Here is a 24189-nt window from a genome sequence, read left to right as displayed (position 1 = left end):
TTTTACCCATCTTAAACTGGTAATCTGGACTTTATAATATAAAAAAAATTGTTTGTACATTCAAAAGTGTTCCATAAAATGTCTAACCTATACAACTTTAGAACTACAGCCTTTTGTTTTAACATTTGTGTCGACATGCTTTAAACCTTTCCCCCATAAGAAGCAAAGTGAAAATAGCTTTTGCAACCAGCATAAAGCCAGAACAGCCTGCGAGTAACTCGCAGTCTGTTCAGGTTTTATGCTGTTTACTGCTCATCAGTATCTAGTATCTAGGGTTAGAATTGAAGCCTTTACAACTTGAATCTAGTAAGAAAGGTCTTTAATTAAATGTAATTTTCTAAGGGACCACACATTGGTAAAAATAAGTAATAAAGGGTTAAGTTTCAAAACATAGCTCCCGACCTGATTGCTGTCTCCCAATAATGCTATCCAGTCAGTTAATGAGACAGCATAGCTCCCGACCTCATTGCTGTCTCCCAGTAATGCTATCCAGTCAGTTAATGAGACAGCATAGCTCCCGACCTGATTGCTGTCTCCCAGTAATGCTATCCAGTCATATAATGAGACAGCATAGCTTAACTGACCTCATTGCTGTCTCCCAGTAATGCTATCCAGTCAGTTAATGAGACAGCATAGCTCCTGACCTCATTGCTGTCTCCCAGTAATGCTATCCAGTCAGTTAATGAGACAGCATAGCTCCCGACCTGATTGCTGTCTCCCAGTCATGCTATCCAGTCAGATGAGACAGCATAGCTCCTGACCTGATTGCTGTCTCCCAGTAATGCTATCCAGTCAGTTAATGAGACAGCATAGCTCTCAACCTGATTGCTGTCTCCCAGTAATGCTATCCAGTCAGATAATGAGACAGCATAGCTCCTGACCTGATTGCTGTCTCCCAGTAATGCTATCCAGTCAGATGAGACAGCATAGCTCCCGACCTGATTGCTGTCTCCCAGTAATGCTATCCAGTCAGTTAATGAGACAGCATAGCTCCCAACCTGATTGCTGTCTCCCAGTAATGCTATCCAGTCAGATGAGACAGCATAGCTCCTGACCTGATTGCTGTCTCCCAGTAATGCTATCAAGTCAGATGAGACAGCATAGCTCCTGACCTGATTGCTGTCTCCCAGTAATGCTATCCAGTCAGATGAGACAGCATAGCTCCTGACCTGATTGCTGTCTCCCAGTAATGCTATCCAGTCAGATGAGACAGCATAGCTCCTGACCTGATTGCTGTCTCCCAGTAATGCTATCCAGTCAGATTATGAGACAGCATAGCTCCTGACCTGATTGCTGTCTCCCAGTAATGCTATCCAGTCAGATGAGACAGCATAGCTCCCGACCTGATTGCTGTCTCCCAGTAATGCTATCCAGTCAGATAATGAGACAGCATAGCTCCTGACCTGATTGCTGTCTCCCAGTAATGCTATCCAGTCAGATGAGACAGCATAGCTCCTGACCTGATTGCTGTCTCCCAGTAATGCTATCCAGTCAGATGAGACAGCATAGCTCCTGACCTGATTGCTGTCTCCCAGTAATGCTATCCAGTCAGATAATGAGACAGCATGGCTCCTGACCTGATTGCTGTCTCCCAGTAATGCTATCCAGTCAGATGAGACAGCATAGCTCCTGACCTGATTGCTGTCTCCCAGTAATGCTATCCAGTTAGATGAGACAGCATAGCTCCCAACCTGATTGCTGTCTCCCAGTAATGCTATCCAGTCAGATGAGACAGCATAGCTCCTGACCTGATTGCTGTCTCCCAGTAATGCTATCCAGTCAGATGAGACAGCATAGCTCCTGACCTGATTGCTGTCTCCCAGTAATGCTATCCAGTCAGATAATGAGACAGCATAGCTCCCAACCTGATTGCTGTCTCCCAGAAATGCTATCCAGTCAGATGAGACAGCATAGCTCCCAACCTGATTGCTGTCTCCCAGTAATGCTATCCAGTCAGATGAGACAGCATAGCTCCTGACCTGATTGCTGTCTCCCAGTAATGCTATCCAGTCAGATAATGAGACAGCATAGCTCCCGACCTGATTGCTGTCTCCCAGTAATGCTATCCAGTCAGATGAGACAGCATAGCTACCAACCTGATTGCTGTCTCCCAGTAATGCTATCCAGTCAGATAATGAGACAGCATAGCTCCTGACCTGATTGCTGTCTCCCAGTAATGCTATCCAGTCAGATGAGACAGCATAGCTCCTGACCTTATTGCTGTCTCCCAGTAATGCTATCCAGTCAGATGAGACAGCATAGCTCCCGACCTCATTGCTGTCTCCCAGTAATGCTATCCAGTCAGATGAGACAGCATAGCTCCCGACCAGATTGCTGTCTCCCAGTAATGCTATCCAGTCAGATGAGACAGCATAGCTCCCGACCTGATCGCTGTCTCCCAGTAATGCTATCCAGTTAGATGAGACAGCATAGCTCCTGACCTGATTGCTGTCTCCCAGTAATGCTATCCAGTCAGATGAGACAGCATAGCTCCCAACCTGATTGCTGTCTCCCAGTAATGCTATCCAGTCAGATAATGAGACAGCATGGCTCCTGACCTGATTGCTGTCTCCCAGTAATGCTATCCAGTCAGATGAGACAGCATAGCTCCCGACCTCATTGCTGTCTCCCAGTTATGCTATCCAGTCAGATGAGACAGAATAGCTTCTGACCTCATTGCTGTCTCCCAGTAATGCTATCCAGTCAGTTAATGAGACAGCATAGCTCCCAACCTGATTGCTGTCTCCCAGTAATGCTATCCAGTCAGATGAGACCGCATAGCTCCTGACCTGATTGCTGTCTCCCAGTAATGCTATCCAGTCAGATGAGACAGCATAGCTCCCGACCTCATTGCTGTCTCCCAGTAATGCTATCCAGTCAGTTAATGAGACAGCATAGCTCCCAACCTGATTGCTGTCTCCCAGTAATGCTATCTAGTCAGATGAGACAGCATAGCTCCCGACCTGATTGCTGTCTCCCAGTAAAGCTATCCAGTCAGATAATGAGACAGCATAGCTCCTGACCTCATTGCTGTCTCCCAGTAATGCTATCCAGTCAGATGAGACAGCATAGCTCCCAACCTGATTGCTGTCTCCCAGTAATGCTATCCAGTCAGATGAGACAGCATAGCTCCTGACCTGATTGCTGTCTCCCAGTAATGCTATCCAGTCAGATGATGAGACAGCATAGCTCCTGACCTGATTGCTGTCTCCCAGTCATGCTATCCAGTCAGATGAGACAGCATAGCTCCTGACCTGATTGCTGTCTCCCAGTAATGCTATCCAGTCAGATGAGACAGCATGGCTCCCAACCTGATTGCTGTCTCCCAGTAATGCTATCCAGTCAGATGAGACAGCATAGCTCCTGACCTGATTGCTGTCTCCCAGTAATGCTATCCAGTCAGATAATGAGACAGCATAGCTCCCGACCTGATTGTTGTCTCCCTGTAATGCTATCCAGTCAGATGAGACAGCATAGCTCCTGACCTGATTGCTGTCTCCCAGTAATGCTATCCAGTCAGATAATGAGACAGCATGGCTCCTGACCTGATTGCTGTCTCCCAGTAATGCTATCCAGTCAGTTAATGAGACAGCATAGCTCCCAACCTGATTGCTGTCTCCCAGTAATGCTATCCAGTCAGATGAGACAGCATAGCTCCTGACCTGATTGCTGTCTCCCAGTAATGCTATCCAGTCAGATGAGACAGCATAGCTCCCGACCTCATTGCTGTCTCCCAGTAATGCTATCCAGTCAGTTAATGAGACAGCATAGCTCCCAACCTGATTGCTGTCTCCCAGTAATGCTATCTAGTCAGATGAGACAGCATAGCTCCTGACCTGATTGCTGTCTCCCAGTAATGCTATCCAGTCAGATAATGAGACAGCATAGCTCCTGACCTCATTGCTGTCTCCCAGTAATGCTATCCAGTCAGATAATGAGACAGCATAGCTCCCAACCTGATTGCTGTCTCCCAGTAATGCTATCCAGTCAGATGAGACAGCATAGCTCCTGACCTGATTGCTGTCTCCCAGTAATGCTATCCAGTCAGATAATGAGACAGCATAGCTCCTGACCTGATTGCTGTCTCCCAGTAATGCTATCCAGTCAGATGAGACAGCATAGCTCCTGACCTGATTGCTGTCTCCCAGTAATGCTATCCAGTCAGATGAGACAGCATGGCTCCCAACCTGATTGCTGTCTCCCAGTAATGCTATCCAGTCAGATGAGACAGCATAGCTCCTGACCTGATTGCTGTCTCCCAGTAATGCTATCCAGTCAGATAATGAGACAGCATAGCTCCCGACCTGATTGTTGTCTCCCTGTAATGCTATCCAGTCAGATGAGACAGCATAGCTCCTGACCTGATTGCTGTCTCCCAGTAATGCTATCCAGTCAGATAATGAGACAGCATGGCTCCTGACCTGATTGCTGTCTCCCAGTAATGCTATCCAGTCAGTTAATGAGACAGCATAGCTCCCAACCTGATTGCTGTCTCCCAGTAATGCTATCCAGTCAGATGAGACAGCATAGCTCCTGACCTGATTGCTGTCTCCCAGTAATGCTATCCAGTCAGATAATGAGACTTGACTGCCTGATTACCTTGCTGGTCCGGAGCTATGTTGGCCATATACGTCTGAAAACCCATTTTCTTATGATGTGGTTCATATGTTTGTGTTAAATGTAGAAACATGGTTTTTGTAGCAAATGCTGTAAAACTATCATTAGCTTGCTAATGGTCTCACATTGCTCTTTAACTCATTATGGCCCAGATCAAATCTGCTTAATAGGGGAACCTGCTGACTGGATGATTGACCAGGAGCAAATACTGAAGCATTAATAATAACATGTTGAAATGCATTCTTCTAGGAACAGTGCAGACAACACAAAACCTTGGTGTTTTTTTTTCTCTGGTTTTTGGAATGTCCGTGGATTGCTGGAATTGGGCCTGAGGGATTTCTTTGGCATTGAAAGCTATTAGTTCAGACATTTTAATGTCAGTGTTGACTAGCAAAGATTGTACCTACGTTAAAGCCAGTGCCTGTGTTTTTGCATGGTGGATATCAACTGACCTTAATAATCATCTGGATCTTTTCTTTGAGAACACCAATTATCTGGACTGAGCTCATGTATGATATGAAGTACGCCCTGGGAAAATGGTGCTTTATGCTTGTGTGTTAAGTGTCAACACAAATTAGATTGTTCAGTCTGCACAGGCTAACAAGGGACAACAATTTCCAGCCAAAACGTATTATTGTTTTCAAGAGACTTCCTTTAACAAAATTAATTCCATGAAAGCGGAAATCGTTGCCACTGATTATCATGTGTATCCTGTACAGACTGGTCACATATATCCTGTACAGACTGGTCACATATAATATTAGGCTTTATTTTCCCAGACTGGTCACATATAATATTAGGCCTTATTTTCCCAGACTGGTCACATAATATTAGGCCTTATTTTCCCAGACTGGTCACATATAATATTTGGCCTTATTGTCCCAGACTGGTCACATATAATATTAGGCCTTATTCTCCCAGAGCAGGGCTCATAAATTATGTATCAACTACAAAACTCTGAGAATATACATGTAACATGTATTTGTGTATACTTACAATTGTTTGTCTTTGAAATTGTCTGAAACAAAAATTTAACATATTGTGCCCTCTGAATGTTATGGAATAAATTGATGGCAAGGTTTTGTCAAAACCTATGGGCAGTGCTCTGTGAAAAGGGGGTTACCGGTATTATGCATGTGCTTCAAGTGTCATCCCAGATTAGCCTGTGCACTTTCCGCTTTTATGATAATTTTTGTTTAAAGGAAGTCTCTTCTTAGCAAAAATTAAGTTAAGGCGGAAAGTGTTCTCCCTGATTAGCCTGTGCGGTCTGCATAGGCTAATCTGGGACAACACTTTATGCACATGCATTAAACCCCCTTTTCACAGAGCACGGTTCATATGGTTTTTAGTCTTGTTATCATCTCATGAAATTATAACAAATCACTAGAGCCATGTCTGTGGGCGCTTACAATGTCAGTTGCTAAAGAAAAACATGCATGTTATACCAGTCCTAAAGATGAGAGAAAATTCTTCATGTGGTGGGCTTTTATAATGCAAGTTTGTGAAAACAGGATAAAAGCAAATAATTAAAGTTGAAATTGATCTTTGCGTGTTACCTTCAATCTACAATTTTGTACTTACTTAAGTACTTCATTTTATCATCATATAAGGCAATCATTTATATTCTTTACTTTGTATGAACATTTATCATGCAGGGGATATGTGCATAATATTAAACTTTGAAATAAAGGAATTATTTTTTTAAACATTATGTTGTACCTAAAGTTGAGGGAAAATTCTTCATCATAAGATTTATCTTTCACTTAAGTCTTATAATTTCAAGACTTTTTATGTCCTCAGAATTCATTGGCTGGATTATACAAGCCATGCTATCTGAGGTTTGGTGCCATATGCAGCCAGTGCAGTTTGTTCAGCTATTTCATCCGCTATTAAGTTACTCAATGTAACGTGGTCTCCTAAGCAGACTGGGTAGCTCCTGACCCTACTGCACAAGTTAAACAAGGTTATGTGGTCTCCTAAGCATACTAGGTAGCTCCAGCAATTGCACATGCTGGTCTGGAGCTACACTGGCCACATAAGACCCATATTCACATGATGCGGCTCATTCTATCCATGTATTGGTTTGGATATATATATGGGCCTCACCCTGTGAAAAGTGGGTTTAATGCATGTGTGTAAAGTGCAGTCTGCACAGGCTAATCAGAGACAACACTCTCCGCCTAAACTAAATTTCTGCTATGAAGAGAATTTCTTTAAACGATAAATAATATAAAAGATGAAAGTGTTGTCCCTGATTAGCCTGTGCAGACTGTGCAGGCTTATCTGGGACGACACTTTGAACACATGCATTAAACCCCTTTTTCACAGAGCATCGTTAATATCTGTTTACAAACATTCTCAGACAGAAATACAGGATAGTAGATAGATGCCTGAGATTTATTCTACTGACTATAATTGAAACATAATCATGTTATCTTGTTGATGAATGGATGACAATTCAGTTAGAAAAGCTTCATACTATATTATACTGATTACATTTTCTGATTAAACTGTCCTGCAACCATGATGGATAGTCCTGCTAGACCAAATGAGCTGCACTTTTTGAAAACCAGGCTGAATGCGTATGCGTTGTGTCATCCCACATGAGCCTGTGCAGTCAGCATACGTCACATGGGAACGACACACTCCGCGAAGACTGGAGTTTTGATACAATGAATTTTCTTTAAAAGAAAAATTCCATATAAGCGGAAAGTGTAATCATTCGGACTGTACAGGCTTAACTGGAAGGACACTTTATGCACATGCATTAAGCACAGTTTTCCAAGAAAGTGGATCGAATTATGTGTATACAGTAGTGATTTTTAGCTAAAGTTTGCTGAATTGTGTCTTGTTCTGAGAAAACTGGGCTTAATTCATGTGTGTAAAGTGTCGTCCCAAATTAGCCTGTGCAGTCCGCACAGGCTAATCAGGGACGACACTTTCCGCCTAAACTTGATTTTCGGTAAGGAGGGACTTCCTTGAAACTAAAAATACCATTAAAGCGGAAAGTGTCGTCCCTGATTAGCCTGTACGGACTGCACAGGCTAATCTGGGACGACACTTTACGAACATGAATAAAGCCCAGTTTTCTCAGAACAAGACACAATTGATTGTATTGTAGCCTTGCCAACAATCATATTTTAAAGAATTGGCATTGAATCACTAAAGTTCTAACATGCAGTTTCATTGATAGTGAAAGTTTTAAGTCTAATCCATGGTGATTATTGTTTAGACAAGAAGATCTTGTTGCGCATGTGATGACTGTCATTATGAATGGTCCATGTGCATACAGAACTGGAAAACTCATGAAAAATGGTCTTAAATGTCTGGAATTTTTTTTAGAATCATAATATTTTGGCCGTGCTCTGTGAAAAAGGGGTTTAATGCATGTGCGTAAAGTGTTGTCCCAGATTAGACTGTGCAGTCTACACAGGCTAATCAGGGACAACACTTTCCGCTTGTGTGATATTTTTCATGTCAAGAAAGTGCCTTCTTGGGCGGAAAGTGTCGTCATCTTATTTGCACATGCATTAAACTCCTTTTTCACAGAGCAGGGCCCATTTCTTATTAAGTAATGGAAAAGTCATGGATTAAACAAAATGTAATAAAAAGTGTTCTTGAATATGTATGTTTGTGCATAAAATGATCAAACTCATAAAATGATCAAACTCATTGAAATGTAGTTAACAAACACAAATTCAAGATTCTCAATTTTGATACACATGTGCTTCTGTGATGCAACTTCAAGTTTGGCAAAAACAAACTTACTATGATATTTTTAGGTGAGGATGGTTATAATCATGATCAAAAAGCTGAAATGACATAGGAAAATCATGGACTGCTCAGGCTAATCTGGGACAACACTTTACACACATACATTAACTCTTTCAGTGCTGGAACCGAATTTTGAAGAACTTTGCAAACAGTTTGGATCCAGATGAGACGCCAGTTGCTATTCTGATAGTATTCTTTGAAAAAAATCGAAGAAAATGCGAATTTAAGAAATTCAGCAGACAACATTTTAGCAGACGACAAATTTCCCAGCATGCAAAGGGTTAACATTGGTTTTACCAGAGTGAGGCTCATTTTTATTCTGAATTGCTCTACTTCCTGTTAAACATTTTAATTTGTTGTCTGAGCATGTCATTGGTTAAAACAATTTCATTGAACATTTAAACCATATTTAAAATTAATGAATAAATTGATAAAAAAATACCTATTGATTCAAGAACCAGGACTACTTTATTATCAAATCAAGTTTTAAACAGTAGTCATACTTTTATTCTTAGTCAAAAGAAAATGTATAAATATGTATTAATTTATAATAAGAAATATGTATTTTTGCTATGCGCTGAACTTTTTTTTGGATTTTGTTCTGAATTAGTCTCAAATAACATATTTTTTGTTAATAGTTTAAATGAAGCAAGAGACGAGCAGTGTGTTAAAATATATCATACAGTATTTGAAAGTGGAATAGTTTAAATGAAGAAAGAGACGAGCAGTGTGTTTGAATATATCATACAGTATAGAGACAAGCAGTGTGTTAGAATATATCATACAGTATTTGAAAGTGGAAAGAGACAAGCAGTGTGTTAAAATATATCATACGGTATTTGAAAGTGGAAAGAGACAAGCAGTGTGTTAGAATATATCATACAGTATTTGAAAGAGACGAGCAGTGTGTTAGAATATATCATACAGTATTTGAAAGAGACAAGCAGTGTGTTAGAATATATCATACAGTATTTGAAAGAGACGAGCAGTGTGTTAGAATATATCATACAGTATTTGAAAGAGACACGCAGTGTGTTAGAATATATCATACAGTATTTGAAAGAGACGAGCAGTGTGTTAGAATATATCATACAGTATTTGAAAGAGACGAGCAGTGTGTTAGAATATATCATACAGTATTTGAAAGAGACAAGCAGTGTGTTAGAATATATCATACAGTATTTGAAAGAGACAAGCAGTGTGTTAGAATACATCATACAGTATTTGAAAAGAGACAAGCAGTGTGTTAGAATATATCATACAGTATTTGAAAGTGGAACATTGCTGTATGTTAATTTGCTGATGACAGTAAATGAAAGAAAGTCTTGGATTTTATATATTTTTTCTCACTTTTAAGGCAGTAAAATTATTTGTCTTGATACATAAAATAAACTTTTAATTTTCAATATAGTTCTGAGAAACCTCTTTATGCCCCTGGATCGAATGATCAGGGGTATATTGTTTTTGGCCTGTCTGTCTGTCATTCTGTCTGTCTGTCATTCTGTCCCAAAACTTTAACCTTGGTCATAACTTTTGCAATATTGAAGATAGCAACTTGACATTTGGCATGCATGTATATCTCATGTAGCTGCACATTTTGAGTGGTGAAAGGTCAAGGTCATCCTTCAAGGATAAAGGTCAAATATATGGCTTCAAAGCGGCGCAGTAGGGGGCATTGTGTTTCACAAACACAGCATCTTGTTATTTTTTGCTTCTTCATTTTCAGATGCATTTTATAATTAAGTTGAGGGGCTGAGGGCGTAACAATGCATTGTGTGAGGGGCTGAGGGCGTAACAATGCATTGTGTGAGGGGCTGAGGGTGTAACAATGCATTGTGTGAGAGGCTGAGGGCGTAACAATGCATTGTGTGAGGGGCTGAGGGCGTAACAATGCATTGTGTGAGGGACTGAGGGCGTAACAATGCATTGTGTGAGGGGCTGAGGGCGTAACAATGCATTGTGTGAGGGGCTGAGGGCGTAACAATGCATTGTGTGAGGGGCTGAGGGCGTAACAATGCATTGTGTGAGGGGCTGAGGGCGTAACAATGCATTGTGTGAGGGGCTGAGGGCGTAACAATGCATTGTGTGAGGGGCTGAGGGCATAACAATGCATTGTGTGAGGGGCTGAGGGCGTAGCAATGCATTGTGTGAGGGGCTGAGGGCGTGACAATGCATTGTGTGAGGGACTGAGGGCGTAACAATGCATTGTGTGAGGGGCTGAGGGCGTAACAATGCATTGTGTGAGGGGCTGAGGGCGTAACAATGCATTGTGTGAGGGGCTGAGGGCGTAACAATGCATTGTGTGAAGGGCTGAGGGCGTAACAATGCATTGTGTGAGGGGCTGAGGGCATAACAATGCATTGTGTGAGTGGCTGAGGGCGTAACAATGCATTGTGTGAGGGGCTGAGGGCGTAACAATGCATTGTGTGAGGGGCTGAGGGCGTAACAATGCATTGTGATTTTGGATCTTGTAATAAATATGAGTTGGGCTCTGAGAAAACTGGGTTAAATGCATGTTTAAAGTGTCGTCTCAGATTAGCCTGTGCAGTATATGCAGGCTAATTAGGGACAAAACATTCCGCTTTTTAAGGTTTTTTGCGTTGAAAGGAAGTCTCTTAGTTGAAATCCAGTTCAGCCGAAAAGTATTGTCCCTGATTAGCTTGTGTGCACTGCACAGGCTAATCTGGGTTAACACTTTAGGCACATGCTTTAACCCTTTGCATGATGGGAAATTTGTGTTCTGCTAAAATGTCGACTGCTGAATTTCTAAAATTAGCATTTTCTTCGATTTTTTTCAAAGAATACTATCAGAATAGCAAACAGTTTGGATCCTGATGAGATGCCACGTTTTGTGGCGTCTCATCTGGATCCAAACTGTTTGCAAAGGTCTTCAAAATTCGGTTCCAGCACTGAAAGAGTTAAGAGCAACACTCATATCCTATCAAGATCTGGTTTGTTTTGACTTGTAAACACCTGTAGTTGCAATACTTGCAAGTACAATCTGAGCTATTAGATGGAATAATGATTGACATATTCATGCCTTATCTATAGAGGCATGAAAGGTATTTCTTTGTTATGCCTGTTTGAAGTTCTGCACTTTATAGAGCGGAAAATCATTTATTTGTGAATGTGAGACCCAGTGAATTAAGATTGACAAGTAATTATGTAAGGTAATGATTGTTCCTAATGACATTCTCTTTTTGATATATTGTTCATTGGGTTACTAAAGGAAGTTTGTGTGTGTGTGTGTGTGTGTGTGTTCTGTTTTCATATAAGATCAATTTATATTTATGAAGTGAAAGTAAGACAATAATTGCAGTTGTGACATTAATAGATGCTTTGATATACCTTTAAGAGACATTTCTATTATGGAATCTTAGTAAATGTTTCCTGTGATAGTGACTGCCTTTGACAGGCCATTTAGTAGCAGTTAGTATTGACTGGGAGCTGATTTGATTACAAATTCCATGCAAATATTGTAGCTTTGGGCATTGGTCATTGGAGACGTTCAATGCAGTATGAAGGAACAGATATTGGAATAGAGGGCTGGAATTCTGTATGATTCATTGTAAGACATTGGACTGGAATGGTTGTACAGTACTTTTGTTGGACTGAAAATGGTTATTAGCAATTGTTGGACTTAAATAGGTTTCAGATTTATGGACCCACAATTATTGTTGTTATTATGTAGGATTTTAGCAGATGGTATGGTAATAATTTAAAACTTAATTAATTACCAGGTGTACGCTATTAAATGTATGTGATAGTATAGGTTGTTGTGATGTTTTCAGTTGAGATTTATTATTTGAAATATAATGCTTGTATTAATTTATATTAATTCATATGACCCATATACCTGGAATCTAATAAAACATGTGCATATGATGCAAATGATTAATATTTTCATGGTTGCATAAGAATGTTGTTTTGAGCTTTTCAAGGCATCGAAACATGAGACGATTTCCAGTAATGTGCACTTAAAATCCCCACTGAGGGGCTTTCATATGAACATAGTAGATAAGAACAGATGGGCAGTATTTTTAACCAGGTTTTCGGAAGGAAAAAACTGATTATTAGATTGGCGATTGCAGGCGGGCTTGCTGGAAGGCGGGCGGGCGGAACAAGCTTTTCCGGGCCATAACTATGTCGTTCATTGTCAGATTTTAAAATCATCTGGCACATTTGTTCACCATCATTGGACGGTGTGTCACGCGAAAGAATTACGTCAATATCTCCAAGGTCAAGGTCACACTTTGAGTTCAAAGGTCAAAAATGGCCATAAATGAGCTTGTCAAGGCCATAGCTATGTCATTGATTGTCAGATTTTAAAATCATTTGGCACATTTGTTCACCATCATTGGACGGTGTGTTGGGCGAAACAATTACCTTGATATCTCCAAGGTCAAGGTCACACTTTGAGTTCAAAGGTCAAAAATGGCCATAAATGAGCTTGTCCGGGCCATAACTATGTCATTGATTGTCAGATTTAAAAATCATTTGGCACATTTGTTCACCATCATTGTACGGTGTGTCCCTCAAAAGAATTACGTAGATTTCTCCAAGGTCAAAGTCGCCACGACTAAAAATAGATTTATTTTTAAACAAGCCCTTTATCAGACTTTTTAATATTGAAAACCTGGTTTTGTGACAATTTTGTCCCTTGTTATCAATTAAAGTGGTTCTATATTTGAGCTTAGCTTTGGGAAAACTGTGTTTAATGCGTGTGAAGTGTGCACAGGCTTATTAGGTTTATCACTTTTTCATCGAGACTGGAATTTCTTAAGGGAGAGATTTTATCTACATGAAAAATTCCTAAATAGCAAAAAGTATCATCCCTGATTAGCCTGTGCAGATTGCACAAGCTTATCCTTGAGAGCATTCACTAGCCTGTGCAGATTGCACAAGCTTATCCTTGAGAGCACTCACGGAAATGCATTAGGGCCAGTTTTCCCATAATGAGGCACATATACTTGAGACATAGAAGATAAGAGTATATTTGGAGGAATTTTATGAAACTGTTTCTTGTTTGTATTTGCAGGTCACGCCTTGATGCTGCAGATACAGACTGGCTGCGCATTTATTCAGGAAAATTTTTCAATGACAGAAAGTCTGAGATAACTTCAGGAATCTTTTTCCCAGAGGGACCACATGTCAACACTCAGTGTGAATAACATCCACTGATTGAAGTTGTGAGAGGTGCAGAAAAATACATGGTGCTGCTGAAATGCAATAAGTCAAATTGAATTGTGCATTTTAAACAAGGTGGAATTAATGTTGGTTGAGGATATCAAAAGTGTAGAATAAAGGAAATGGAATTGTGTGTTTTTGCTTTAAAACAAACTGGAATTAATTTCAATCTCAAGTATTGACAGTGCAAAATAAATGAAATGGCATTTCATGTGTGATTTTTAAACAAGGTGAAAATAATTTTGCATAGACAAAATGAAGTTTAAGGAAAAACTGAAGCGCTCTTTGTCCAAAAGATTGAAATTGGACAGAACAAAAAATATACATAAGTCAAATGTTGACCTTGACATCACTGAAAAAGCTGGTGTGAAAAATACTGATGATGAGATTAAAATTGGTATCAGTCATCATAGAAACAGAAACTTCAAAAGTGCCCATAGATGCACGCGAGAAAATATGCTCAATAAAGTTGGATGTAAAAATACAAATTCAAATAGCACCATCAATGCCTTTGGTGAAGAAAAAGAGGCCAAAATAGCTCCAGTGAAGTTATCTGTGCAAACGTTATTTGGAAATGACGTATCTGAAGTCTTAACACTGGTAAAACCACTTCAGTATAAACCTGTGATGAAAAGAAGTCTGCTTACAAGGAGAGGAATGTTTGATGATGAAAATGATGAATTTTGTAATCTTGATACTGAGTTATCATCTGAAAAAGTTCTTCCATTGCACTTACATGCAGTCAACATTAAGAATGGAAATAAGGAACAGTTCAGTGTTCAACCTCTGACATGTGGTGATATGTACGGAAATGATGAGACGGACACAGTCACATTTGATTCTGTCACAGTTGGTTCATCAGCTGACATTCAAAAGTCAGTGTTAAAGCTTTCACAGAAATCAAATCATAGCAAAAAAGATCAAGCAGGTGACACACAAGTAAAAAGTGTCCACTCACAACTTTTTGAAACAATGCAAGAATATGACAAGGAATATGTGTTGAGAGACGTTATAAATACCATGAAGTGTAGTCATCCGAAGATGACACTTACAAAAACATTTAGTTCAGGAAATGTGAAGAGACTGAAAGACCAGCCTCGTCTCGAACGCAGGAGCTCGCTCAGAAATCCTTTCACAGACAAAAAGGAAGTGCCTGCTAAGGACAGTGTAGAATCTTTTGAAAATCCGTGGATCCTTAGGTCAGAGCTCAATCATAAATCTGACATTACTGACCGTGATAAAAAGATGGACCAAAAGAGCGATATGGTTGACAGGTCTGTGAAGGTATTAATATCGGATGAAGTTCAAGAAGAACATTATGAGTCTTTTGGATTTGATGTTAGTCAACTTACTGGTGAACACAAGACTGCTGTGTCGAAAGATTACGTAAAAGATGAAATGTTGGTTCGAAGTTCGAGCCATGATTCCTTGGACTCGTTTGGCTCCAGTGCACATTCAGTGCATTCTAATGAGTTGTTCTTTTCTGACTCTGAGGCGGGACACCATGATGATCAGATTGAGAACATGAGAAATAACGATTTTGATTTTGCAAACAATAAAACACATACTTTAAAAGACAAGGAAATTGTAAGTGGTGGGCTGATTCCAAGGCAGATTATTCCATATTCTTTGTCAGAGAAAATTGATAATGACAGGATAGATTCTAAGAGAAAGGGAAGAAAAACAAAAAGTAAGTCTATAGAAGGAAGGATTAATGAATGGGCTAAAAATGGTTTAGCCTTCATTGATGGACATGTTGTTGGCATGCAATCAGGTATTATTGAAGGCTTAAAGAAGTCTATTTCAGTTGACAGTTCAACAGAAAGTGACCAAAGACACAAAAGAAAAACAACACCCTTTAGACGTTCACTGGATTCTAGCTTGAAATCAAGTGATATTTTGGGTCAGTTGGAGAATGGGATTAAAAGACGCTCGATGTTAGCAAGTTCCACTGAACTGCTTCTGACACCTGTGCTGGAGGCAGAGGGCCAAGTACAGCAAAGGGTTGACAAAGGACACTCAGAACTAGACCCAACAAGATTTTACACTTTGCCAAATCCAAAGAAATTAAAGTCCGGCAAATCTCCAAGGCGAAAGGTGGGAAGAATAGCTAGCTTGTCAAGGTTACTGAATGACAAGACACGTTCCTTTACAAATAATATAAAAGTTGGAAGTTCATTTAAAATAAGGAATGAAAACAGCAAAGAATCTGTTTCTGATAAAGTTTGGGTTCCATTGTCATCATCGGCCAATTCTTTAGCAAACAAAGTAGTCAAGAGCGCCACTAATTTTTCTACCATGATTCGAAGAAGAACCAGTTCTGTGACTGTCCCAGATAGTCCCTTTAAGGAATTTACAAAAAAGCGAACAAAGGTTACAGATGAAAACAAAGTGGAGATAGTTTATGAAAAAGTACCAGTTTTTATGCCGAGAAAACGACCCATTTCTCTTCTGGAAAAAACATCACAGGAAAAAAGATTAAAATTAAATTTGAAGATGGCTAATGATGTGATGCAAAATGAACTAGATTCAAATAGCCTTGATTCAAGGTCAAGGACAAATAGCTTAGTTCTCCGGCAAAGAAATTTTTCGGGAAGTCAAGTTCAAAGTCCAACATTGCTTGATGAAATCATGCGCTCGGTTGACACAGCTCAGGTACGGAGGATGTGTAGTGTTGTCAATGACGACGATGACCTCTCCTCTGACCATGACACCTCCAGCGGAAGCTCAATATTTCTGTTCCAAAAGCAGTATAGCATGGACTCGGAATTATCAGGTCCGCATTCTAAAAGAGAAAGCATTGTGTTTTCATTCTGCAGAGCTTGTGGAAAAGTAAGGAATTTGTCAGACGGTAGTACAGAATCTTGTAGAGTACGGGACATAACCTCCAAGGCTGTAATGAGGTCAGTTTTCTCACTCTGTGATTTGACTGCTTCATGTGCCTGTTTTAGAAAAGAAAATGGTGCAAAAATAGGCACTAGTAATACCTCTGGAAAGGCAGAAAGAAAATCCTGGGATATCATGACTGGAAACAACTGCTTCCAGAAGAACCAGAGACGGAACATAAGACCTAGATCGATGGTTGACCTTTGTTCAAAAGCACATGCAGAAGACAGTGTATATTTGGGTACAAATAGAAACAAACGATTCATTCTGGAGAAGTTTGAAGGTTTAACAGGCATTTCCCAGGGAAGCTTAAGCAGAAACCAGCCTGTTCTGGATCTAAGTGCGGACGATCTAGATAACTCTCTTGAGTCGGACTCTGAAATAGTTGACAATGATGATAATGTTAGAAAGACTCAGTCTTGTAATGATCTACTGGACAGAGAAATTGAAATAGAGCAAAAAGCTGGGTCATTGAAGCGTAAAGTAAAAGCTTTTACTGATGAGGATGTTGAGGATGTAAGTTGGACATCTTCTGAGGAAATATTAGAGGATTTACAAAGTATGAAATCAGATTTGTATGCGTCTGAGGATTTAAAGTGCAGTTCATGTGTGGATTTGAAAACCTCTAGTGAATGTGAACTTGTAGAAAGTTTAAAAGTTACTCAAAAAGAGTCGAGAATGGTGAAAGTTAAATCCATGTCAAGCTCTCATGATGTGTTGACAAGTTTGGTTGCTATAGAAACTATTGATATTGATTATGTTGATTATGATGTCATAAGAACAGCGTCTTACATTACACAATTCACTACAAACCCGACCAGTTCAAACACGAGGCCAGAAACCAATGAGATTACCTCAACCACTCAGGATATAGTTAATTTATTAAACAATCCAAATGATACAGATAGAACACTAAAAATAAAGTCTTTCACTCATAAAGCCAATGATGCAGCTCTTACTACTAAACCACCTTTACCTTGTAAAAACACTCACAAAAAAGTGCCATCATTAAGTAATATATATGATCAAGAAAAGAAGAATTCAGAGTCTATTGTTAATAGAACAACTCAGAGATTTTCGATGGTGGAACGCACACAATCTTCTGAAAAAGAAAATGATGAGAATTGTGGCATTGATATTGACTTCAACAGTGTAAACTTTGGGAAAATATCAAGTACCCCAAAGTCTGCCAAGCTCGCATCAAGTGAACAGCAACAGTTTTTATTTGATGCAAAACATATCAGGCAGTTCATTGTAAATAAAACTGTCAAGTCCAACTCTATAACCAGGCGCAGAAGATCTTTGTCTAGTGATGAAATTTCCGATAAAAGAAAAGGATCTGAAACTGCCAAAAACAGTGGATCACTACCACGTCTTTCAGAGCGTTCATGTCCAGATGAGGTTTTTACACAATTGCCAGCAAACACTTTACCTCCAAACCCTTTAAAACCATGTCCTGAACTTTCAAATCAGTTCTTTATGGACCCAAAGTTTAAATATGACTTACCTCTCTTTGATGCATGTTCTGTTGATGACAAGTTGTTGCCCTTTGGCGTGGAGCCTGTGTTCAAGTATGATATGTGTCTGGGCTATCTACTGTACACACTGGAGTGTGATGAAATGTCTGTATGTGTGTATTCCTTGCAGAGGAACAAGCAGATTATGGAGTCGGTGATTACCCCCCTTGCTGCTGTGCCTGGAGGTAAAGAGTTTTTTCCCTTAGAACCCTTACTTTGTACATTAATGTTTCATATGGTTATTGTCCCCTACCGGTAAACCGGAGGGGACTTATGGTTTGCGCTCCATGTGTTAGTCTGTCAGTCACACTTTTCTGGATCCTGCGATAACTTAAAAAGTTCTTAATATTTTTTAATGAAACTTAAAACATGGACAGTTGGCAATATTGAGATTATGCACGTCAATTCATTTTGTTCCTACATCAGAAATTGTGGCTGCTATGGCAACAAATGTAAAAAAAAATAAAAAAAATTTTTACTGACAATGGTGGAGTTTCACCGGTAGGGGACCATATTGCTTGGCAATCTCTTGTTTTTTATTGTAAGGCTGTTAAATAGTTGTGTTGTTTTTGTTACCAGTAAATGTTAACAATGTGTTTACAATTTCATGGTTCAGGATACCTTAAATTACAAGATTTTAATAAAGGATAAATAAGCACACAAATTGAAATATATATATTAACTGCTCTCTGAGAAAAACAGCTTATTGTTTGTGCGTAGTGGTTGTTAAACCTTTACCACTTAGAAAAGCATTTTGGCGCATTTGAAGTTCTTTAGAAAATCAAATTAAATATAAGTCCTTTCGTAATATATTCAAGTTTGAAAGGCTTCATCTCCAACCCTGAGGTACTGATGAGTAGCAAACAGCATAAAACCTGAACAGACCTTGAGTTACTCACAGGCTGTTCTGGTTATATGCTGGTTGGAAAAGCCATTTTCACTTAGCTTCTTATGGGGTTGAGGCTTAAGCTACAATTGTGTTGCATGCTGATTTTCATAACTTGGTCTATTTATTCAAGGGTCTCCAAAACGTAATGCCAATGAGAAAACTAGTTCCACCAAGAAAGGGGCCAACAAGCAACGACCAGAAGAAATGCCAAATCCTGCAGCCCCTATCACCCAAGTAATTCTTTCAATATAATTTTCTTTGGGTCCAGTTGTGCTAGGATACAAACAGTTATAACATTTGTGACAACAAGCTGTCCTCGATTTTCCATGGGATAAATAACCTAGGCAATGTGGATTGAAAAATGTTTCAGTACACCATTTTCAGTAATAAAAATATTTTTCACAAAAGGCCCTTTAAGTTTTATGCCATGGCTTTCTGAATAGCTTAACATGTTGTCAGTCAAATCTTTTACATGTAGTCAGTCAAATCCTTAACATGTTGTCAGTCAAATCTGTAACATGTCAGTCAAATCCTTAACATGTTGTCAATCGAATCCTTAACATGTCAGTCAAATCTGTTTGTAAGGTAAATAGTTCACTTTTATGTAACAGATTATAGGGATGAAAGTCAAGAAACTTTATCATGAGAGAATTTTGTATCACGGTCATGGTACCAAAAATAAGTGGAATTAATAATTAAATGTTTAAGCAGCCTAGTTAGTTCTGTGCTTTGATAGTGTGAGGTCGAGGGTTCAAGTACTGGACCTAGTAAGTTCTGTGCCTTGATAGTGTGAGGTCCCGGGTTCAAGTACTAGGCCTAGTAAGTTCTGTGCCTTGATAGTGAGAGGTCCCGGGTTCAAGTACTGGGCCTAGTAAGTTCTGTGCCTTGATAGTGTGAGGTCCCGGGTTCAAGTACTGGGCCTAGTAAGTTCTGTGCCTTGATAGTGTGAGGTCCCGGGTTCAAGTACTGGGCCTAGTAAGTTCTGTGCCTTGATAGTGTGAGGTAGCGGGTTCAAGTACTGGGCCTAGTAAGTTCTGTGCCTTGATAGTGTGAGGTCCCGGGTTCAAGTACTGGGCCTAGTAAGTTCTGTGCCTTGATAGTGTGAGGTCCCGGGCTCAAGTACTGGGCCTAGTAAGTTCTGTGCCTTGATAGTGTGAGGTCCCGGGTTCAAGTACTGGGCCTAGTAAGTTCTGTGCCTTGATAGTGTGAGGTCCCGGGTTCAAGTACTGGGCCTAGTAAGTTCTGTGCCTTGATAGTGTGAGGTCCCGGGTTCAAGTACTGGACCTAGTAAGTTCTGTGCCTTGATAGTGTGAGGTCCCGGGTTCAAGTACTGGGCCTAGTAAGTTCTGTGCCTTGATAGTGTGAGATCCCGGGTTCAAGTACTTGGCCTAGTAAGTTCTGTGCCTTGATAGTGTGAGGTCCCGGGTTCAAGTACTGGGCCTAGTAAGTTCTGGGCCTTGATAGTGAGAGGTCCTGGGTTATGTCCCAGACCCTTTTTCACCTATCCATTCTAAGACTTGGGAATAAAGAACACTTTTTGATAAAAATAGCTCCAACTTTCGTATAAAATGTCTTTTAATGTTGCTTATATCAATAACAGATTGTTCTTAAGAAAGAATGATATATTAGAAGTGTTAACTGCAATGTTGGATTTTACTTTTTAAAGTAATTTCTATACTATACTGTTTTGTTTGAGAATAGTCTTTATTTTAAGACTTAAGTTTAAGAATCTGTTGTTAAATACAGGCCCCAGAATGGCTGCACCTGACCATCTATAAGTCTTCTGTTTTAAAAGCAACTAACAAATTGCCTATATGCAATTTAGTACCAATATCCCGTTCCTTTCAGGTGCCTTCAGACAGACTGGTCCACGCCGGTCACGTGTTGAGGACGGTCCTGCTGACACGAGCCCCACACATGATCCGTGACAGGAAGTTCCACCTGCGCACGTACCGCCGCTGCATGGTGGGCACGGAGATGGTGGACTGGGTCCTTCAGCACAGTGGACTGGTGCACTCGCGCACGCAGGCTGTAGGCATGTGGCAGGCACTTGTTGAGGAGGGAGTTGTGGTGCATGGTGAGTTCTCTTTTTTTCCAGACGAACATGTCAAACTGAGCATTATAGTTTGTTTTTGTGAGTTTAGATTGGAATTGCTCATGCATGTATCACATGGTTATGTAAAAAGATATGTAACAAAGGTTTCCGCGGCGTAGTGGATATGGTGTCCCCCTAGAAACAGGGATGTCATGAGTTCGATCCCCAGTGTAGCAGCATTCTTTAGAATTCCCCATAGACACCAAGTACTGGTTCTAGGCCCAGGAAACGGACTCAGCATCTAAAATAAGCCTAAGGCTTTCGATGCAATTGAGCTAAAATAAATAGGTTTAAATAAATAGATTTAAACTAAAAAGACATATTCAAATGTACAAAGTATTTGGAGTTTTAATACAATTTAAATTTGATGTTTTGTTCCCACATTTTTCTGATAACAAAATTTCCCCCTTTTTCAGCGAATCAGATTTGTACCCAAAGGGAGAGCCATATCAGAAATCCTAAATGGTCCCTTCTGCGTACAAATATTAGGACTACCCCGAATTAATAAGAACTATCCTGCAACTATCCTTAACAAGACAAATATTAGATCATCCACTGATTTATCCTGTTCAAGATTATGTGCTTTTACCTTTATTTTGTTAGCTTAATGCAAGTAGTTTGGATATACCGGTACATATATAAATGCATTCTGGGAAAATCTGGCTAAATGCATGTGCATCACCCAGATGTGAGACTCTTGGCGACACTTTCTGCAGTCTACACAGGCTTATTAGGGAGACAACTTGCCGCTTTGAATCTCTTCTAAACAAAAAAAACAGTCTAGGTTTTAACTGTCATCCATGATTAGCCTGTGCGGACTGCAAATGCTTATCTGGGACAACTCTATACCCATAGGTATTAAACCTGCGTTTCCTCTGGGTGCATCTCATGTATTTACTAGGAACAAATAATTATGACACAATGATTACAGCACAATAATTATAGCACAATAATAACATCACAATAATCAAAACACAATAATAATAGCATAATATTAATAGCACAATTATTATCGCACAAATAATTATAGCACAAATATAATTATAGCTCAAGCATAACAGCAAAATAATTTTAGCACAATAATCAAAATACAATATTAATAGCACAATTATTATACTCATAATTCATTTTTTTCCCTGAGAGTGACTCATACATTTCCAAGTAATTCAATAATTCTCTACGTCATGCAGTGTGTCACGAGCACCAGTTCAAAGACAAGTACCTGTTCTACCGGTTCCACTGTGATGACGAGGGTGAGAGCACGGTTCCCAGTGCAGCCATCAAGCGGGAGTGTGAGGACGAGCTGCAGGAAGTGTTCATGATGCTGGCACAGAACGGACCCGACGCCATCATGAGGATGATACTCAGAAAACCGTAAGTGGGCCTTCCTCTTCGTACAGTATTTGTCAAATTAACATTTGGGGCCGTAAATTCAGCACTCAAAACATTATATATATTTCCATTTGACTGCCTTAACCCTAACCCATTGATAAGCAAAGTGAAAATGGCTATGTGCAAACAGCATAAAACCAGAACAGCGTGCGAGTAACTCGCAGTCTGTTCAGGTTTAATGCTGTTTGCTGCTCATCAGTATATAAGGTTTATAAAAAGTAAAGCCCTTAAAACTTGAATTTACTCAGAAAGGTCTTAAATTAAATATAACTTTCTTAGGGACTACAAATGCGTGAAAATACGTCTCTAAGTGGTAAAGGGTTAAATTTCCCAGTCAAGATTTCAAAACGTAAACAAATAACAGACCTGAGGCCGTAATGAGGAAGATTTTAATAATTAATAATTAATAATCCATAAAAGCTGAAAGTGTTGTCCCTAATTAGTATCTGCATACTGCATAGGCTAATCCATGAGAACACTGAATGCACATTCATAGAGACACATTTTCATAGAGCGTGGCTCAATTATTACTGTCTGCCAAATACATATACACTTCAACACCGTTATTTCGAACACTGATAATCCGATGTCACTGTTATTTAGAAGTGTTTTTCTGGTCCAGATTTTGATTCTTGTTTGTTTAATGTAAAATTTCATTGTTAATCCGAACTTGGTTAAACCGAAGAAATCGTTAATTTGAAGTGATTCTGTTGGTCCCAACACTATAATTCGCACCTAATTATCAATCTTTAATCCGAAGTCAAAACTTCAAAATACTGAGCGTAATTTCACACCTTTGTCGCGTCAAAAGCCGATTATTACACCTTTGTCGTCTGCGCGAACGCCGGTGTTAAGAGAGACATCGCGTATTATTAAAATAAAGGTTAATTCATTTCCGAAAATGTATGCATATGTATGTATGTCTGATAATTTGTGCTATTCGTTTTATTTTATATGTTCTGTAATTAGAGAAAAATAAAAACAAGAAAAAGAATCGTTTTATTCCCCCGTTTGTTACGAGTATAAATATATTGCTTTCTGACTAGTTTACGTTTTTAAGTAAGCGTAACTAGAACCGAACCATGCAAATTCCACAACGTTTTATTTTTAAGGAATCAAAGAAGTCTTCTGTCAAATGTTTATTTCGAATTATCGTTAATCCGAAGTTTTTTTAACGGTCCCGACGACTTCGAAATAACGGTGTTGAAGTGTATATCGTGGCTCAATTATCAGTCAGCTACATACATGTTAACAGCTCCCATGAGCGGACCAGCGAGGACCTTGAGATTATCTATGAGGAGTTGCTGCACATCAAGGCCCTGTCACACCTGTCCACCATGGTCAAGAGGGAGCTGGCCAGTGTCCTCGTGTTTGAGTCTCACGCCAAGGCAGGCACTGTCTGTACGTGCAAGGTTTACTGTTATTATGGGCAGGTGTTCGTGAATAAGGGCCCTGTGGCGTAGTCAATATGGTGTCCGCCTAGCGCCCATGAGGTCATGGGTTTGATCCCCACTGTGTGAGCTTTCCTAAGACCTCTCCCAAAGACACCAATTGCTGGTTCTACCCAGGAAACAGACTCAAGAGAGTTTTAGTAAATTTTTGGCTTTCAATTCAAACGAACTAAAATAAGTTGGTTTATACGAGAAACTGTTCTGAAAACTGTTCAGCAACAACATTTGTTTTCAAGCAAGATTTGCTAATGACAGAAGTGCCACTGGGGCGCAATGCACGACAATATTTTCAATAATTAAGATGTTTGGTTATCGTAAAAAATTAAGTAATTGTTAAAACTTAATGTATTACAGGTATGGTAAATGTTTTTGTAAAAATAT

At 39.6% G+C, this 24189-nt stretch overlaps 1 protein-coding gene across 2 annotated transcripts in view; it reads left to right on the top strand.

Annotated features, from left to right (window-relative positions):
• Window positions 1-24189, top strand: part of LOC127850765 (rap guanine nucleotide exchange factor 4-like) — a 152949-nt gene that overhangs the window by 102212 nt on the left and 26548 nt on the right. The window contains exons 6-10 of one of the 2 annotated variants that reach the window (XM_052384055.1): window positions 18112-18166; window positions 19001-19104; window positions 20719-20947; window positions 22156-22339; window positions 23613-23758. In XM_052384055.1, the coding sequence (XP_052240015.1) occupies window positions 18112-18166; window positions 19001-19104; window positions 20719-20947; window positions 22156-22339; window positions 23613-23758 (718 nt within the window). Of the gene's footprint in view, window positions 1-13429; window positions 18167-19000; window positions 19105-20718; window positions 20948-22155; window positions 22340-23612; window positions 23759-24189 lie in introns of both variants that reach the window. The other variant, XM_052384054.1, reaches the window with a different exon arrangement.

This window comes from Dreissena polymorpha, chromosome 11 (assembly GCF_020536995.1).
Source record: "Dreissena polymorpha isolate Duluth1 chromosome 11, UMN_Dpol_1.0, whole genome shotgun sequence".
Lineage (NCBI taxonomy): Eukaryota > Metazoa > Mollusca > Bivalvia > Myida > Dreissenidae > Dreissena > Dreissena polymorpha.
Note: the sequence above shows the minus strand (reverse complement) of the source record. Positions and strands in the feature narration are given on the sequence as shown.